Source organism: Clytia hemisphaerica, unplaced genomic scaffold, assembly GCF_902728285.1.
Source record: "Clytia hemisphaerica strain Z4C2 unplaced genomic scaffold, Clytia hemisphaerica genome assembly, whole genome shotgun sequence".
NCBI lineage: Eukaryota > Metazoa > Cnidaria > Hydrozoa > Leptothecata > Clytiidae > Clytia > Clytia hemisphaerica.
The window spans coordinates 410,651-431,260 of NW_027104551.1; the positions used below are offsets into that span (position 1 = coordinate 410,651).

At 34.9% G+C, this 20,610-nt stretch overlaps 1 protein-coding gene across 2 annotated transcripts in view; it reads right to left on the reverse strand.

The window, feature by feature from the left end:
• Positions 1–358: 358 nt before the first annotated feature.
• Positions 359–20,610, reverse strand: part of LOC136822927 (protein HIRA-like) — a 52,607-nt gene continuing 32,355 nt past the window's right edge. The window contains exons 23-36 of one of the 2 annotated variants that reach the window (XM_067079232.1): positions 20,231–20,330; positions 19,788–19,901; positions 19,270–19,345; positions 15,741–15,828; positions 15,203–15,300; positions 14,066–14,111; positions 9,552–9,705; positions 3,099–3,238; positions 2,767–2,900; positions 2,539–2,587; positions 2,066–2,215; positions 1,817–1,921; positions 1,018–1,149; positions 359–877 (exon numbers count right to left, since the gene is read on the reverse strand). In XM_067079232.1, the coding sequence (XP_066935333.1) occupies positions 699–877; positions 1,018–1,149; positions 1,817–1,921; positions 2,066–2,215; positions 2,539–2,587; positions 2,767–2,900; positions 3,099–3,238; positions 9,552–9,705; positions 14,066–14,111; positions 15,203–15,300; positions 15,741–15,828; positions 19,270–19,345; positions 19,788–19,901; positions 20,231–20,330 (1,565 nt within the window). In that variant the 3' untranslated portion in view covers positions 359–698. Of the gene's footprint in view, positions 878–1,017; positions 1,150–1,816; positions 1,922–2,065; positions 2,216–2,538; positions 2,588–2,766; positions 2,901–3,098; positions 3,239–9,551; positions 9,706–14,065; positions 14,112–15,202; positions 15,301–15,740; positions 15,829–19,269; positions 19,346–19,787; positions 19,902–20,230; positions 20,334–20,610 lie in introns of both variants that reach the window. The other variant, XM_067079231.1, reaches the window with a different exon arrangement.

The following is a 20,610-nucleotide window of genomic DNA, read 5'->3' on the forward strand; positions in this document are numbered from 1 at the left end:
ACTAGAGATATTTCTAAGAATCACTCCAGATGTGTTGATCACTTAGCAAAATCAATCTATTTTGAAGTCTGCACAGGTCTGCCCCACCATGTTTGGAGCAAACACACAATAGACCTTTTCATAAATTACGTCACGAACGAAACTTGCCTCGTATTCAAACAATTACCATGGTGATTATGTCTCTGGAGACATAAATGATTTTTTATGAATAGGAAGCAGTTTTGATCAAATCCGCTGGGAGTTAATCACCATGGCAATAATTTCGAAACAAGGCAAGTGATGTTTGTAATGTTATGAAAAGGTCTATCAGACGGACATTTTTCAGAATCCGGTTAGAAATTATCAACTACACACTTGATTCACTTTTAGGTATTTTGTTTATTCCAAAATCCAAAAAAAATTACTAAAAGTTTCATAAATATCAATAATTTCGTTTTGTGCTAGGAGAAAAATTCCGAACTCAATAAAAATTTAATTTGTTGTCTTTTTCCATTGTATGGGGTAACGATTATAAAAATTGTATCTACCCTCGATCATTTCCTCTTATCATAAACCAACATGAATTTCTTCTAGAAATGTCCCTTCCTCTAAGAAGAAATTATTCTGTAAAAAACTCAAGAAAAACCCATTCGAGCTGAAGAGCGCGATATGTTTAAAAAATGTTTCTATAAATTTCTCATGATAAACTCGAATCCATCTCATTGTTTGAGTTTCTCGTCAGCTTGTTTCTCGTAAACTTTCTGCTCGTATTTCACTTCATCGCGCGGTTTTGCACCACCGAATATACTCAACTGTTGCGTCTTATCGGCTACGTCGTTGACGGGATCTCGGACTGTTCTTGGTGCAAGCTTAATTCTCGGACGATTCTTGAGATCATCTGTATAAAAGAAGGAACAAGTTAATACAAAGGGGAAAGAAGAATTCCTAAAATAGATTCATTCTAGCGACAACGACAAAACCCAAAATACACTGCGTGTCTCAGACCCCAAAATCTAAGTGCATGTGAAAGAAAAGTACCTGGATCACCGGAGCTGAATTCTTCCATAGAGGGAGGCGGGCCACGTCGATCATTTCGATGAAAATCACCACCATCACCACGTCCACCATCACGTCCGCCATCACGTCCACCACGGCGACCACCACCGAAACCTGAAACAGACAAAGAGCGATAATCAACCTTTCTACAACAACAACTTAATCGTTATAGTTACGTTATCAGGGTTGCTACAGGTTTTCCAAGTTCAAAATTCCAGACTTTTAGTCTCAAAAGTCATGTTTTTCCAGATTTTTTACCTGAAAATGCCACAAAATTTCCAGACATTTTATCCATTGGGAAGGTTTCAGTTTTTCCTTAACGTCATTTGAAAGACCAGATTGTATGAATAGAAGGGAATGAAAAATTTCAGCATGAACTTGACTTAAAGATTGAGCTGGATTGGGTGCGAGCGAAGCGAGCAGAAATTTTAGGGAATTTCAAATACCAGGATAAAAGTTTACTATTTCCGGAAAGTTTACTAGGCTTCATTCAGGACTATTTCCTTCAAATTCCATATTTTTTCCAGACATTTATGCCAATTCCAGACTTTTTCCAGACTTTCCAGACATTTCCAGCCTTTAACCTAATTCAAGACATTTCTGGCAGACGTCGCAACCCTTGTTATGAATAAGGCAGATTGCGATAATCTTATTTTAATGAAAAATCGGTGGGAAAATGACTAATCTTCATAAAAGTTATGAGTGACTACCAGTTACTACTGTCTAGTAGTTTTTAGTCTAGTTTTTATAAAATACTCAGTAAAATAGTTTGAATGTTTACCTCCATCACGGGGGAACTCATTATTATATCGATCACCGCCACCGAATCCACCGCCACCAAATCCGCCGCCGCTGCCACGTCCTCGTCCGCCACGACCACCACGATCTATAGAAAAAGAAGTTGTTTTTGACAGCTTTTTTCGAAAGCACTGTTAACTTCGAACCCTTGATTTGTAAAGTAAAAAAAACTATTCAGTCTGGGTCATATCGATAGTTCGTGCTATGCTAAGGTTACAAAATAAAATCTCACCGTCGCCACCGCCACGACCGCCCCTTCCGCCACCGCGTCTATTGTTGCGGGAAACGTTTACTTTCAAGTTTCGATCACCAAATTGTGCTTGGTCGAACTCTAATGCTTTTATCAGCGATTCTTTGTCGTCAAACTCTACGTATGCGAATCCTAAAAATAAATTTTCATATTACTTACATCAGCTTACATCATCATTTTATTTTTGAATAAAGGCTTGATTGTAGTTTCAAGGGTTAAGAATATTAGGAGGTCCTTTAGAGAATCTCTTAGAGACTTTCCTATAATCACTCCTTTATGCGTTGTAGCTGACATAAAAAAATAACGGTCAAGTAAGATAAGAGCGGGCATTTTCACTCTGCCTCATAATCTAGGACTTCTACATTTATGACTCCTATGATCACTCATTTATAAACCCTTACCCTAACACTTAAACTATATTTTGATTGGAACTTTTGATAGGGGTACACACAAACCTTTGAATTTGTCAGTTTCACGATCACGTATCAGTTTGATGTTTCGCACCTAAAATAGTACAAGATTACAACAGGTTTACAACGCAATTTCAACAGTAAACAATTAATAAATTCACCACGATTAGAGCATTGAAAAGGCTGTTAACATAGTTTTTACGCGAGAAAGTGACAGTGATTAGATCAAAGATTGGATCAACTGAGTATTAAATTAAGTCATAAACTACGAACCTTGAGCTCTGCAAAGATTTGGTCCACATCTCCTTGGACACATTGATAAGGAAGGTTTCCTACATACGCTGTGAAAGGTGGTTCTTCTGGAATCGGCGCAGCATCCCTGTCACCACCACCTCCTTGGTAGTAACCTAAATAAATAATTCAAACTAAGGGTATACAAATCTAAACCACACTAATTCATTGCAGAAAATCTTTCTTAATTTGAGAGAGGACACTCAATTCCTTGTTTCAAAAGCCCTGAAGATTCGAAAAATTGACTTGTAGAATAAGTTTTGAAGCTAAATATATGGGTTATTAAAAAAGATAGATTATTGAAACTTTGATACCTCCACCACCACCGCCTCTGTTGTTGTATCCACCACCGCCTCTGCCACCTCGATCACCTCGATCACGGCCACCTCTTCCACCACGCCCTCTACGTCCACCTCCGTATCCACCCCCGAAATTATCAAAATCTCGATCTGACCTGAAACAGATAACAATGGAGATTCACAGAATGACAAAATCAGAGTTTTCTGGCCTGTCTACAAAATATATTATATAAAAACCACCAATTTTCAGACAGCACCATGTTCAAGCTATAGTGTGATTTGAAATTTTTCAAGAGAGTTAACGGTTGGTCATAATGGTTGCTTGCTGATGTCAACGAGGGGTGACACAGGGGCAATAGAGCAACAAAAAAGGTTTGTCTGCTGGAATTTCTTTTTGGCGATTTGTTCAACATTCTACATGATGTTTTATTCAAACATAAAAAGACAATGAATGAATATTGTACCAATCGTTATTCGTTTTAAGAACATTATTAGAACTAGTTAGGAACTATTCAGTGGCCAAGTAGCTCAGTCGGTAGAGCATTTGCCTTACAATCTAAGGTTTGTGGGTTTGATCCCTGGTCACCGTCAACTCAGCGCAGATTGGGTAAACTGATCCAAGCGGTAAGTTAGTGGGAGCTGAGAGTAGGTGTGGCGCTCCACCTCAGCATTCGATCTCCCAGGTATAGCAAATGGAGTGAATGAAGAGGGGCCCAGTCCAAGCAATTTTCAAAGACGGGGGAGGGCTAATGAAAAGGCAAGATTTTAGAAAGGCAGGGCAGTGTCAAGTGTTGGTCAAAAAGGGCACTTTTTCTAGAGTTTTTCCACCAAAAAGACTGTTTTTACCAAAATTTTAGTGATTGCAGCTGTGTACCCCTTACTTACAGTCTGATAAATCTTCTTATTCATACTACACACTTCTAAGATTTTGAGGGTGCAATTACAGGAATTTTGCTAATTGGAATTGAGCTGAATTGGTGGTAAGCATGTAATTACATCCTTAAATAGTCCATCATTTTGAAAAACCTCATCCCTTTACCATATACTATCTTATTCAAAATTTATTGTAGAAATTGGAGCTGTAAAAAATTTAACATCCAATTTCGATAAACCCGACTCATTTGTCCAAACAATCTCAACCTCAATCTCAACCTGGGCATATTCATAAGTACATATGCGATTCCAAAATGACCAAAATGAGGGGGAAACCAACACTTCTTCATCAAATAACTCCCGTTCAGTACAGAAATCGGCCATACTTGCGTCTTCTACATAGTTTTCCAAGAGTCTTTAGATTCTATAAAGCTTAGTACTCACTTGTTGAAAAAGTTTAATTGGTTTTGGCCTAAAATGAGTTTGAAATTTCCCTAAAAAATTAGCTTATGGGCTTTACCTTAGGTTTTCAATAAATGGGTCCAGAAATAAGGGCAACCCTTAAAATTTTTCTGGGCTGCCCTTCTAATATCGATCCACAGACTATTAGAGGCATGTCTGGTCCAAATTTGGTGCTTTGTTCTAAATCTGCACGATAATTACACCAATCAGGCCTACTATGATAACACCCAGGGGAAAACAAAAAAACAAAAGTTTAATAAACAATAAACGTAAAACATCCTAATAAAATGGTAAGAAATAAATATAGACTGCCTATAGTAAGAAATTTTGTTATTTTTCAGGATTTTGAGTACCAGATACTAACTTGATGCCTCATATTTGGTATTGAGACCACCATTTAGTCCCTTGATACAAAGTTGCAAAAATGTTTCATTCAATTAGGACCACCACTTAGTACCATTTACTAAGTTGTTTTTTACTTACCTTATCAGACCACCACCTGGCACTGGCCCCCACAACTTAGTACCGACCCCCCCCCCCCCCCCCCGAGCTGTGATGCGGAAATTTCAGCCTCAAAAAATTAACAGTAGAAAATCTGAGGAAATTTGAATTTAGCGCTGCTGTCCTCACTTACTTAAATAACAAGTGATACTTTTATGGACCTACCTGGTTATCAAACTAATCAATGAACATTGAAACAATGAAACACATACGACACAACTGGTCAAAATACAAAAAAATAAAGAAAAATGAAAGCATATCTATTGGGAGAAACTATCAACACAATTGAAAAATACTTTTGAAAAAGAAATAAAAAAAGCTATTAAACGCTTTTCTTTATAAAAACAATCCACTATCAGAAAATGCACAGCTTAATAAATAAGGTTTACAGAAAACTCAAACCATCGCACTCTACCGTGACATTTTCTCCTTTTAGAAATAATAATAATAATAAAAATAATAATTTGGCTAAGAACATCGATCTATGCTTATAAATAGTGATTCTTATAGATAAAGATTCGGTTTCAGCCAAAAAAATAATAAGTGTTTTTAGAAAACTCAAACCATTGCGCTCTAAGTTGACATTTTCTTTGTTTAGAAAAAATATTAATGAAATGATAATTTGGCTAAGAACATTGATCTATGCTTATAAATAGTGATTCTTATAGATAAAGATTCGTTTTTCAGCCAAAAAAATAATAAGTGTTTTTAGAAAACTCAATCCCTCCACCATGACATTTCCATCTAATAAAAAAAATAATAAAAATAATAATATGGCTAAAAACATTGATCTATGTGAATTTTGACTTTAAAAGCTCATAAGTAGAGAACAAGTTGGTCAAATTTAAAAAGTGATAGCTCAAATTTTAAGTTAGGATATCTACTTTCTAAATATCAAAACTCCAAGCAATTTGGGACATTTGTTCGGCCTCAAGACGTCGGGAAACGTTTGAACTTTTTCGTGGGTCACCCGGTATTTTCCAAAATTTAGTGCAAAACCCTTGGAGGATAGGCATTTTTAAAGGTTGGGGGGATGCCAAGAAGCCCCCTTCTTGAGGGATCATTTAGCAAGGGGGGATCAGCCCCTTTCTGCACTCTGAAGGGGTCACTCACATATCGATTCTTCCCACGACTAACGTCAAAATTGACGCAAAGGGGTGGGGGGGGGTTAGAGCTTGTGACGTAAAGAAATTTCACCAGAAATATCGATTTTTGAGAGTTTATTCCGTGACAAATGTCAATTCCATTTCTTTTCCTCCTTTTATATACCTAAGTATTTGTTCGCTTTGCTATTTTATAAAACAATTTTAGCCAAAACAAATGGCCAGATGTTTTTGCTAAGGGTCAGTCTCTTTTTGTGAAGTGCTGCTATTCTGTTGATTATGATTACTGTACGGAGATAATTAATTCCAGCAACTTTCCGAAAAAAGTTTGGAAATTATCTCCATTATTTTTTAAATATGTATATAAACTACCGTAACTTGGTCTAATGTCAACATCCCTCGTCTAAATTTGTCACCCTTTTCTAGAGCTGAAAATAATAGAAAGGTTGAAACTATTTTTCTTTGCTTAGTGGTAAGCAGTCAGGGCCTCCTTTCATTTTTTTTATATTACGCAAACGGCAGTGTGTGCAAAATTATTTTGGTTTCGCTTTCGATATCAAACAAACGTCGTAGCAACAGGTCGCGCGTGTACATATAACTGGGCTGGGTAGAAAAATCTAAACAAAGAATTCAAAAAAAATACTGATCATCGTATAGAACACTAAAAATACCCCCTTTCTATGTTTAGTTTGTTCTACCTCGAATTATAACTGAAAATATCTTCAAATAACCTTTGTCCGCTATTAGCCTGCGCGGTAATCTTTGCCCGCTTCAATTCTTAGATAATGAATAAGAGAGGTGCGCTTAGCTAAGCTGTGCTCGCGGGCGATAAATTCATGTTTACTCATCTTGTATATTTTACTGGTATTTATCCAATGACAAGGAAAAAATATGCACGGCGTTGACAAAATATGCAAGGCATTGATTATGCAGCCCTGTGAATCCAGGTCGGCATTCGGCAATGCCGACCTGAAAGCTGACGTAACTTGAGCTGAAGTCGGCTTTTATTTGCCGACGTAATTTACACTCTAGGTCGGCGTGCCGAGAAAAGAAATGTTTTGGGTCGGGCGTGCCGAGAAAAGAAATGTTTTGGGTCGGCAAAGCTGACCTAAAGAGGAAAAATATTATTTGTTAGGTTAATCTAATTGTGTTATCATTTGATAACACATGATAATCGAGCCTCATTCCATTCTCTTTATAAAACATAAAACTTATTAACACAATTATTAAGGATAGTTAAACTAACTGTAGGAAATTTATTGTCTTTGCCGACCTAAACAAGCTACTTAGGACGGCTTTGCCAACCCTAAATGACCTCTAGGTCGGCAAAATGGCCGGTTTTGGTCGGCACGGACCGATATGATTTTGTCTGAGTTCACAGGGCTGATTATGACATCATTAAATATGTCAATTTTGATTCAACGCCTGTTAAAGAAAATAATTTGTAAATAGTTCTTTTATCGTGAAATTTAGAATTATGAAAAAAAAAAAAAATCAAATTTAATATTTGTTTCCTATCTAGATTATATTAGCGTTAGAATACGGTAAAAATTTCACGAAAAATATTTTGCAATGGCGCTACGCCCAATCGCGCCCACGGGAAAGTTCCAATTTTTAATTATCAGGAAATAAGGGAAACCGGTTCACCTCGTGGATAAAAAACATACAGAGTGAAACCTGACAGAAGGCTTTTAACCAGATTTATTCAGATAAAGCTATAAGAGGTTCATTACTTGTGGATTTTAAAACCTACATAACCAAAAACGAAAGTTGTTGGGAAAGAAAGAGTAAACGCAAGACAGAAGGTTTGGTTGTGTTGTTCAGGTATGTTTTTATTCTATCCGAAATAATGTTATAAAAGACCAAGGAGGCCCTGACTGGTGGTAAGAGTCACCGCTTCCAACTTTCATATTATTCCTATCTTCTAAAGAAGGGTTAGCAACTCCAGAAGTCAGGCAACTATCGTTGACGTCAAACCAAATGTTTCATTTTTCCGTGAACTTTGAACCCTTCTAACTTTTTTTCTATGTATACTAAAGCGTTCTGGTTTTTACTAAAAGAAAGCCCCTGATCTTAGCTTTCGAGTGGTATATAACGGCAAATTGGTAAAGTGCCGAACGTTTTTGCAACATTTTTTAATTGTCTTCCGATGGGAGAAAAAGAATTTGCAACTATCGATGAACAAATGTTTCTGGAAATGGAGGAAATTGTTGTTGAAGGCTGAAACTTTGTATGTTTATCAGAAAAAGGGTGAGGAATAGACCTTTTTTCAAAGAGGACGTCCTGTTGAATAATTATGTAGTCCGGCCATAAAAACAATGATAGAGCCATGCATAATTACTGTATCATGCATATTGTAATAATTATGTATGGTTTTATCATTGTTTTTCTGCTGGACTACATAAATATTCAACAGGGTGGCCTCTTTGAAAAAAGGTCTATTCAAAAATCGCATTCGTTAATTTTAGTTCTTTCATTTTCATGTAGTTTTTTTCACTTTTTTTGCTTCTTTAGCATGAGAATGTCCCAAAAAAAGTTTATATTTCTGCCGAAAAACTTATTCTTTACCACTTTACTTATAACTTTTTGTTCCTCCATTTCCAGAGGCCCCTTGAAAATGGGTCCTACCACCTTTTTTGACTCATTTCAACCTTTTCCAAGCTACTTTTCTTCAAAAACAAAATAAAACAATGCAATGTCTTCTTTTTTCAAAAAAAGATATATCTTTTGTTATTTTCATAAATATACTAAATATTTTACCAATATTTTTATATAATAATATTCTAACACCATCAAAGAATTCTACCTCCAAATTTCAGGTCTCTAGATACCCTAGAAAAGAGATATGCAAAATTAAAGAAGCATGACTGGGAAATATATTTTTTTTCTTTTTTGTCACATTTTTCGAATTTTTCCAAGCTATTTTCCTAACCTTTTGTTTGACATTTTTAGTCAAATTGTTGACACTAAAATTTGAATATCTTTACAACTACTTATCCTCTGGAATCCTATGACCCCTCATTTTCTTTCTTTTTCAAAGCTCTACAAGGTAGGATAGGTTTTGAAAAAAAAATAAAAAATTTGAAAAATCTTCTGGAGTTGCTAGAAGGGTGTCGAAATTAGAAGACTTGGATGGATGTCGAGATTAGACCAACTTACGGTAAATTTTAGTAAGTGAGGACAGTGCTAAATTTAAATTTAAATTTTTGAGGCAGAAATCTGTCTTGCAGCCCAAACCCATCCTGCATACATCAGTTTATAATAAAAATACAGGACTGCCCCCCCTCCTGTCTAATTTTCAACTACCCAAAGGAATTGGGAAACTTATAAAAAGTGACATAAAAGAAGAAATCATAGCAAGGATCTCCAGGCTAGGTGATATACTGAAGAGCTTAGACACAGTCACATATTATAATGAAATCTCCCCATGAATTGAACAGCCATTCCTCCACCAGCATTAATGTGTATGCAATAAATCATGGTGAATTAGTTTTACTAATTGTGAAGTCAAAATTTTTATAATTCATACCTTCCACTTCCACTTCCACTTTCGAAGTTATCATAGAAAGTTCCATCTTCGCCCCAGTTGCCACTCTCTGATGGGGACGCCATAATGGAAGTTGATCTTGTGTCTTGTGTCGGGTCCTTCACATGGGCAAAATTTCGAACTACTACGGCGATTCCTACGGCGGAAAGGGTTATCTCCTTAAGGATTTGTTCTGTATCCAAAAAGGGAGGCGAAGCGTCTATTTTGTGAGAAGTAAATAAAGAGAAAAATGACCGCAATTCGTACACTGATGGAAAATAAATTCTAAAAAGTGTAAGCTCAGAAAACACGCGGAGGTCCGCGTGAATTTCGCACAAAAATGGCGGATTGAAAAAAAATTCAGAAAATTTACCGCCAGCCCTTTCCAAAAATCATGAAGGACTAGGTAATAACAAAATATAGAACTGGCTGGAGAGAAAACGTATTGATGAAAATTGAAAATTTCTCAAGGGTTGTTTATCCAATCGTCTTCAAACTTTCACCCAAAGATGTATCTCACTAAAGTCGATCATTTGAAAAAAAATTTTTTCGAAATTCTGATTACGTCAGCAAAAAATTGGATTTTTCCTATTTTTCTAATTTCTGCTGACGTCATGAAAATTTTGAAACATTTCTTCTTTCAAATGATCAACTTTAGCGAGATACATCTTTGGTGAAAGTTTGAATAAATTGGATGAACCACATTTTTGAGAAATTCAATTTTTAGTTTTTTATGACGTCATCGCTTATGACGTCATAATCAGTTTTTACGGTTTTTCGCGATAATCAGCGAAAAAACAATTAGGTTACACATCAGGTTAGAAACTTCATCATAGTATCCTTCATGTTCAGTCATTTTTTGTCGACTAATGCGATCTAAAAATTATGGTAATTTTCAGTTTTTCAGACATGCCATAAGTTACCCGAGAATGGTCGTTGAAATCTTTTATAAATCTATTCAAAGCGGCTTTTCTTTGATGTACCATCATTGGAAGCAAAAAACATCAATTTATAACTTTATAAGAACAGAAAGAGGCTGGTCCGTTTATTTTGAAAAACTTAATTTTGCGAGAAATCTTAGTTAAAATGCGATTCGAAATAGTTTCAACTGATTTAAGGATAAAAGAATATATTGATTTTGAAGGGTATATTTTTGGGCTGGTATTTTGTGAACATTGAGAGTCGCATCACATTATCATTGAAAGTTTCTTATCTTAAAATCTTCACGCCTAAGTGGGCAGTGGTTTTCTTACTCTGACAAAATGATCGATACAAGGTTCCTAATCGTAACACGTAATTCTTTTTTAAATCTATCGATGGCTTTATGGGCAGCTTCCCCTAGAAGTTTGGAGTATTGTGCTTATTATGTGAAGTTTTTTTCAATTTTTCGTGACAAGGCCATTATATTTCAATATACTTGTTAATAAAAATGTAATGTCTTTTCATTCATCTTAAATATTCCCACGAGTACACCCAAAATTAATCATCTTATTCCCAAAGCAACCAAACAGCTGCTTGCTTCCGATGATAAATCAGAATAGAACAAAAGGCATTGACTCTCCATCTATCTTTATTACCTTCATGCAAAAATGTACCAAAACCACTCGAAAACAGAGAAATCGCTAGATTTCGCAGATTCAATCCGTCATCGAAAATAGGGCACACACAGTGGGTTTACCAATTGACGGTATGTGCGGGAAAAAATTGGCTTTTAGAATCGTACCCTTACAGTGCAGAAAAAAATCAGTGAAATTCATACCCTTACATTGCATTTTTCCAAATTTTAAACTCTTTTAGAGCAAAAGAAATCAAGATTTTTAAGCAAAATTTTTTCCTAGATTTGCTAAAATTTCCACCCATACAGTGCATTTATCAAAAGTCCACCCTTACAGTGCATTTCTGATATTTTGAAAAACATACCCTTATTCGCCGCACATACCCGTCGGTCAATTTGCTTGACTTACCCCCCCCCCCGCCCGGGCGCTCGAGGTGCGGTATAGTTCTGAGATGTTCTAAAAAGAAGTAAAAGATAATTTCTGAAAATTCTGAAAAGTCCTTTTGAATGATCTTTCTTTAACAATTTCTTATCTAATCTTATCGTAATGCAATTGGCCAAAAAGTAGCCTCTATTCTTTACAATTTTCTAATTAATGTTAATATAATATAAAAAGGAATACGTTCCAAAAACTCCAAATTGAAGTGAAAAAAATATCATACAAAATTTACATTTACATATAAGTAAAGTAAGTCTGTAACTGCAGTTGGAGGCGACCCAAATGCTCCTCTTTCGATAGCTATTATCCGAAGATAGGGGTGGGTGCCAATCTTTCCCCCTGGATTGCTCCATTTAGCCTTTATTTTTCTCTTAATTGCCCAGTATCTGAAGGGAACTAATTTTGGCGGGCAGCAAATATCCTAAAAGTTTTTTAATTTTGGCGGGAACTTATTTTGGCGAGTGAGCAAAATATTTAATTTTGGCGGGAACTAACTTTGGCGAATTTCGTCTAAATTCACCAAATCCGCCAAAATAAGTTCCCATAGGTATAAAGCAGAGAGGCATCAAGTACCATTTTCCTATACCATAGCATCGATATTTATATATATTGAAGCCGGTCGACGGCATGGGGGAGCCCGGAATGCCACCCCCTACTTAAAAGTAGGACTGTCATCAATTTGGGTCTCCATAGTTTTCCCGGATACTTTCCAGCAAAATACAAAACTTTAAATATTATGTACAAGATCTATAAAAATTTCAGACATAACTTGGGCCCACTTTCCTTAAATTCCAAGATGTAATATACCTTTTTATAAATTACGTCACGAGCAACGCTTACTTCGTTTTCAAAATATTGCTATGGTAAGTTGATTCCCAAGAAGTGACATTTGTAGACTAAAGGGATTCAATCACCTTGGCAATGGTTTCAAAACGAGGCAATCGCTGCATTCATAATAATTCATGAAAAAACTATTCTAGGACTTTCAAAGGCTGTTGCACTAAACAGGAGACTATGCACACAAACTCTAAGTCATCGGTAAGATGGTAGTATACCAACTATTTAAAATGGGCTCTTCCAGAAAAAAATTGAATATGGGGGGTGTGGAGGATACAAAATGGCCCGGACATTGTGAATTTTGACATTTAAAATCTTCCCTAATCAGAAAAAGTTTGCCCCTGAAACAAGGCAAATTTTGCAGATTTTTCACTACCCCCCGGACAAAATATCAAATATATCATCCAACCCCCATGTACAAAAATTTTCGGGAAAGGCCCAATGCAGCATCAACTGTTTCATCATAATTTTACTTTAGTTCTCGTATGGTTGATAAAGTTTTCTTCATTAAAAGTAACAGTACTTTTTCTTGACCCAATACCACTGCAGTTTTATGTGTCATTGATGCAATGATCAGTTTATAAGGGCTACATTCTTCATTATAGAGGTTGCTTCTGCTACACAGCTGCATAACCGCTTGTTATTGGGCTGGACTCAAAGAATTCTTGGTTTGCCGTCACCCGACTCTAGATTTTGGAGGTGGGTGGGTGGGTGGGTGGGTCGGTCGGTCAGAAAATGCTTTTATATTGGTCGTTCATGGAATTTTTGTCCACATTTTGTAATTTTTGAAGAAAAGAACTTCTCTTTGTCGAAATAGCAATCTAAGTTTTTAGGTCAACAAGTTTAGAGAAGAGTCGGTTGGCTGACGGTAAACCAACATTTTTAGTCCAGCCTTGATTTTCCAAGAGAAGGATCCTAAGCTACATTCTCCTTGTGTTTTAGAAATTTGCCATATCGATCCAATCAATCGAGATTTTATGGATTTTGTAACTTCACCAGTACTGAAACATCCTTTTCATTTAGCATCAAGAAGTTGTTGCATTTCGCTATGCAAGCGTTGAAGTCTAAGATTTGTCGCTGAAAATTAAAAATCAAAACAGAATTATTCAAAGGGAGCATGTTGTTATAGTCAATTTCTTTGCTGCTTTTCTCCTAAGTAGCCCATAATGTTGTTTGAGATAAAAATTTAAACATGACAAAAAGAATTAGTTTTGTTTTCTTCTTCTTTTTCCAACCAACGAGACAATACTTCAATGGAAAATATATTTCGGCTAATTTCATAAAATAATTCATTTCTCTTACTATAAAATTCAAGAATCAAATTTTAAAAAATTAAGGATTTCATCGACGCTCATCGACTTGTATGTAATTGTAATAAATTTTTTTTGTGAAGAAACAGATATCCGGGGGGAGGGCAGTGGGTTTACCAACTGACGGTATGTGCGGCGAGAAAATTGGCTTTATGAATCGCAACCTTACAGTGCAGAAAATAATCGGTGAAATTCCTACCCTTACAGTGCATTTTTTCAAATTTTAAACTCTTTTAGAGCAAAAAAATCAAGACTTTTGAGCAAAAATTTGCAATTTTTCCTAGACTTAATGAAATTTCCACCCATTTCTGATATTTTGAAAAACATACCCTTAACCGCCGGACATACCCTCCCTCCCCAGATAATAACTCCCTACCGATTATTGGTAGAATGTCTTTCAGCAAATCTCTTTTATCGAAAACCTGAAGACGAGAAAAAATCAAACATTACCTTACAGCATTACAAAGCGTTCACGTTTTCAGAAACAGTGGACAAGCTCAATTATAACTACGCACCGATTAGAGGTTATAGGGATAACATTTTTACACCTTTTTTGATGTAGTAGTACCTAGTTGCTTTAGGAATTCTTTGGAAAAGTGACATTACCAAAAAATGAAAAAATATAACACTTTGGTGGTCCTACCAATTTCTTTTCGAATATTTGATCTAGATTGGTACCTAGTTTTAAATTTGACTCTATAAAGTCACAGTCTTTCAGGAATTACGTCAAGAACTCAATCAAGCTTGATAACAATATAGTTAAAACACTTCAATAGTTAAACACAATGAATATTAACCCAAAAACAAGCACGACACGTCATCTAGTCTATCAAAAAGCACTTTTCGATAGCACCACTCATCAGTTTTTTAAATAAAAAAATTATCACCCTTTGAAGCAAAAAAAACTATAAAGTTAAGGGCTCTGGACAATTTTTCGATTTTATACCAACTTAAATGGCAACTTCTGCATTTTAAAAAGATTAATGTATAACTTTTTTAATATGTCCTGTTAAACCTACCGTTTTAGAATTTAAAAATCGAAAAATTGAAATGAAAAATTAAATGAAGAAGAAAACGAAGAGTTTTTCGAAGAAGAGTATTTCACCTTTCAAAGCCCTAATCTCGGTAAAAATCAACTACTAAACAGTTACCTTTCAATGACATTAAGTACCCGGTCTTGAAGGCAGGGCCCCTTCCCCTTGTCTGTACACAGACCCAGTATCCACGGCTAATTTCAAAATTAATTGCCGTAGGTTCTGTTGTCATTGTCTTTTCTCATTTGATATTTTTCAAACCGACCGCTGCGATGGAGTATTGGTGAGAGAGGGGAGACGATGAGAGAAGTCTTGATATTTATTAATCATACCTCATCGCAAAGGTCTCAGTACGGGAATTTTTTCATCAAACAGACAATGCGCACAGAGTGTACTACGAAGCGATAAACGTGAGAAACACTCTGCCCTACACCCCCCCCCGATGGGAAATAAATACTAATAATAAACACTACTCCTACCAGAATTCTGTTGTGTTTTTTCTTATTTCTTGAGCTTTCGTTACATGCAGACGTGCCAATCAAATCCTCACAGAGCTCCCGTAATCGTGTTTCCTCGTCTAAATCAGAATCAAAAAACAAAATTAAATTAGTTGTTTTCTTTCAGGGGTCACGATTCATTGTAAGAGGTACAAGCCCTTCCAGAAACAAAATTCCAAGACGGAACACAAATTCTATACAAAACTTTTAACTTTCTTTCGTAGCAGTAAGTACTATATTCGTGACTATTTTCGATTTTTAAGGAAAATTGGATTTTAATCGAATAAGGTAGAGTTTTCTTTCGAATATTATCGAATAATAGAGCGTATCGAAAAGTAGAATTATCCGAATTAGAGAGCATCAACTGTGTATATTCGTTAGAATCTTCAAAGGTAATCTTGTCAAAATTGAAAACGAAGTTCGAAATTTGAAATCCGTTTTGCAAATTTTGAGCCAAGGTTAAAAAAAAACTCCATATTTTTGTCGATAACACTGACGCGTCTGGCAGTTTTATACGAACCGTTTTGTACGATACAACGAACATAATTCAAGAACCAGAAATGATATTCTTCTGCTGATTCCAGGGCTAGTGACGTACACAGTTGTTCCTATAAATTGAAAAATTTCTTTTTATAAGTTAGTAAGTGTGCGATCACAGTCGGAGGTGACCTGAAGGCTCCTCTTTCGATAGCTATCTACCCGAAGGTAGGGGAGAGCGCCATTCTTTCTCCCTGGATTGCTCCACTTAGTTTTGATCCTTCTCTTAATTGCTGAGCATCATGCAGAGAGGCATCACATTTTGGGAATCTTTGACCCGTATGACCCGGTTGGTGGTTGAACCCACAACCTTGTGCACTGTAAACGGTAGACTATGTTATAGCCTAAGACGAATCAATATCTAAGAAACAAGTGATACTTTTATGGACCTACCTGGTTATGCATTTAATACATATATAATTGATATCTACATAAGCATGACCATTAAACAATCATTCAGAACACAAATAGTGACGATCTATTAAAATTAGTCGTTTGTTTCTTATAAAAAAACACGTTTAGAAACCAAAATTTCATACTCTTGAAGAATTCTTTCATATTCAAGACTTCGAGTGCAAAAAAACATCTCATCAAAAAATTCAGTAATTTTAAGAACATTGATGTATGCTTACAGTGATTCTTATAGATAAATATGCGTTTTTTGAGCTGAAAAATTCTTTTTTTACGAAAATCTGCTGAAGCCATGTTTTACCTACTTTCATGCAAAAAGTCAGAAAATAATAAGTCCAAAAAACCCTTTTTTTATCCGTTTTTTATCTGAAATTTACCCCAAAATTTTTTTCTCCAAAAATCTAGCTCCGTCACATTCGAGGGTTTATAGTTATGCATCTTTGTGCAAAAAATCATAAAGAATGAAAGAGCAAATCTCGAGAAACGCTAATGCCTAAGTAATTGATAGTGTGCTTATAAAAAAATATCGAATTTCGCCAGTTTTTCTATAAAAACAGGCCAAACAACCAAAATTTCATGTCTAAACACATATATTCTTTAAAAGTAAGCCCTCACGAGCAAAAAAAACATCTATCTCATAAAAAAAATTGAGTAATTTGACTAAGAACATTGATGTATGCTTATTAATAGTGATTCTTATAGATAAACATGCGTTTTTTGAGCCAACAAAATTTTTTTGCAAAAATTCGCTTAAGCCATTTTTTACCTACGATGGTACCCTACTTTCATGCAAAAAATCAGAAAAAATTAACGACCTAATTTTTCACAAAGTCCAAAAAACCCGTTTTTTAGCCGTTTTTTGGCCCAAATTTGCCCCCCCAATTTTTTTTTTTGAAAATCGGGCTCCGTCACATTCGAGGGTTTATAGTTGTGCATCTTTGTGCAAAAAATCATAAAGAATGAAAGAGCAAATCTCGAGAAACGCTAATGCCTAAGTAATTGATAGTGTGCTTATAAAAAAATATCGAATTTCGCCAGTTTTTCTATAAAAACAGGCCAAACAACCAAAATTTCATGTCTAAACACATATATTCTTTAAAAGTAAGCCCTCATGAGCAAAAAAAAACATCTATCTCATAAAAAAAATTGAGTAATTTGACTAAGAACATTGATGTATGCTTATTAATAGTGATTCTTATAGATAAACATGCGTTTTTTGAGCCAACAAAATTTTTTTGCAAAAATTCGCTTAAGCCATCTTTTACCTACGATGGTACCCTACTTTCATGCAAAAAATCAGAAAAAATTAACGACCTAATTTTTCACAAAGTCCAAAAAACCCGTTTTTTAGCCGTTTTTTGGCCCAAATTTGCCCCCCAAATTTTTTTTTTTTGAAAATCGGGCTCCGTCACATTCGAGGGTTTATAGTTGTGCATCTTTGTGCAAAAAATCAGAAAAAACTAACGAGCCAATCATGAGGAAAGCTAATAACGAACAGACGAACGAACAGGCGAACGAACGGACAAAGGTTAATTTATAGGACCTCCACCGGGGTAGGTCCAAAAAGCCCAAAGCCGAAGGAAATTCGCAAACGGTTTTTTTGCTGAAAAGAGTTTACAGTTTACTACGGTCGCTAAATTACAGTTACCTATGTGTTTTTATAATGCTTTCGCTAAATTACAGTTACCTATGTGTTTTTATAATGCTTTCGCTAAATTAACAGTTACAATTTCTGCTAAAATTACAGTTACCTATGTTTTTTTTTATAATGCTTTCGTAAATTATAGTTACCTATGTGTTTTTAATGCTTTCGCTAAATTAACAGTTACCTATGTGTTTTTTTATAATGCTTTCGCTAAATTACAGTTACCTATGTGTTTTTATAATGCTTTCGCTAAATTACAGTTACCTATGTGTTTTTATAATGCTTTCGCTAAATTACAGTTACCTATGTGTTTTTATAATGCTTTCGCTAAATTACAGTCTTTACTTTCTATGTGTTTTTATAATGCTTTCGCTAAATTACAGTTACCTATGTTTTTATAATGCTTCGCTAGTGTGTTTTTATAATGCTTTCGCTAAATTACAGTTACCTATGTGTTTTTATAATGCTTTCGCTAAATTACAGTTACCTATGTGTTTTTATAATGCTTTCGCTAAATTACAGTTACCTATGTGTTTTTATAATGCTTTCGCTAAATTACAGTTACCTATGTGTTTTTATAATGCTTTCGCTAAATTACAGTTACCTATGTGTTTTTATAATGCTTTCGCTAAATTACAGTTACCTATGTGTTTTATAAATGCTTTTCGCTAAATTACAGTTACCTATGTGTTTTATAATGCTTTCGCTAAATTAAGTTACCTATGTGTTTTTATAATCTTCGCTAAATTCAGTTACTATGTTTTTTATAATGCTTTCGCTAAATTACAGTTACCTATGTGTTTTTATAATGCTTTCGCTAAATTACAGTTACCTATGTGTTTTTATAATGCTTTGAATTCAGTTGTCAAAGAAAGGTCGACGGAAAATGGATTTTACAAAGCAATTTAAAAAAAATGAATTTTGGTGAATTATGCAGGATCTTGAGAAGGGAAAGCCTCTTTTGAAATATACTTCGCTAAAAGGAATTTTTTTTGGTATTATTTAGAACTTTCTGGAGCTCTTGAAAGAATCATTCCATTTGTGATACAAATCTGTAATACACGTTGTTTTTTTTAATAAGAACAAACCATAAGAACATAAGGCTTCGCTGGCCAAAATGTTAAGAACAAGTTAAGAACATTTTAAGGCTTTGTGGACTCAAAAACACCTTATTTCTTAGGGAAATGGTAAAAAATACTCACATATGGTGAAAATAAGAGCATGATAAGAGCATTTTTAGGTTTAAAACTCAAAAAGTTAAGAACATCCGGAGGCTTCAAAAATTTTGGATGTTCTTATAAAAAAAACCTTAAATATTCGATAGCCCGTCAATTTTCATTTGGATAATAGTTAAGGACAAGTAAAAACCTTTTCTTTCTATTATCAAACACAATGGAGATTAAGTATTTGTAAAAAGATATCGTCCAGATGATGGACTATATCAATATGATCTCACCTCTAGATAAGCGATATTAGTTGAATGTTGTTTCGCAGAATTGGCTTGCAACCCTCGAAGCATGGATGATGATAATCTATAAGCAAAGTACAAAAATCGATTATTAATCTGATCAATTTGATAGAGATCCACAAATTCACCCTAGGGAATTATTCTAATTATCAATCTTTTGACGATTTATTCAAATCTTTCAAAATAAAAAAAAACATAGCATTTGTCATTTCTCATTTGATAGTTGTAGATTCGATAAAGATGAAACTTAAGTCTAAGTACTATTATAAATCAAATTTTGTTTTGGATTTTCACATCAATAATATTGTGTGCATGGAATAAATCGGGGAGGGAATATTTCTGACCTTGACGGCCGACCAGAATTCGAAAAAAAATTATTCAATTTATTTTTTATCAGATCCTTGAGTTGAAATCACAGTGTATTGGCAGCTCGTCAATGTCTGATGGTGCTAGATATTCCCTGTTGTCCATCAGTGACGCAATAAAGCTCTGAGTACACTACTCACTTATTAAGAGGAGATTGTAGTAAATGCAAAGGTCCTTTAGGTAAGGCTCCAGCTACACAAGAAGACATATCTGCACCGCATCGAACGTTGTTCTTAGGGTTCGACAGCTCAACCCTAAAGAAAAACAGATAGACATGTGTGTCATTTTTCATTTTACGAGGGATAGAGGAGCAAATATACCTTTAATAAACTTCAAATATATCATTCTAAACGTATCTTCTATCCTTTGCCTACATAAAAATTTTTAACAAAACGACTTTACCCATATTGTTTATTTGATACTCAAAATGAGAATCAAATCAAAACCCGTGCATTGTTAAAGTAGTTGATGGATGCTATTTTCTCCTGACAAAGGACCCAAACTATAGACAAGAAGAGTGTCGTTTTGGTTCAATTGTAAAGCTAAGAGTATAAAAAAGGAGAAAATTAATAGCATAATATACCAAGTCGAGAGGTTTTTGTCGAACATGTGCGAGGAGCGGTCGTTAGTGGTAATGATTGGCTGTCCTTTGTTGTTCACATTGACATTCTCTATTGTCGTACCTTCTGAAAAAAATAGATTATAATTAAAAAGCATCATATGTATGCTAAAAACAAGGCCGCCTAGTCAGAAGTTAGGAACATTGGTTCTATCATAGGTACACGCTTTTTTTTATAAGAATGTCCATGATAAAAATGGCCAAGAAATCAAGAATAATGCTAAGAATATCACCATCATGAAATCTTGCTACTCAAGAATGCCATTTTTAGAGCATTTTCGATTATAAATTGTCAATTACCCCCAAGTAAGGCTCACTTCTTTCACAAAAATGCCATTTTATGC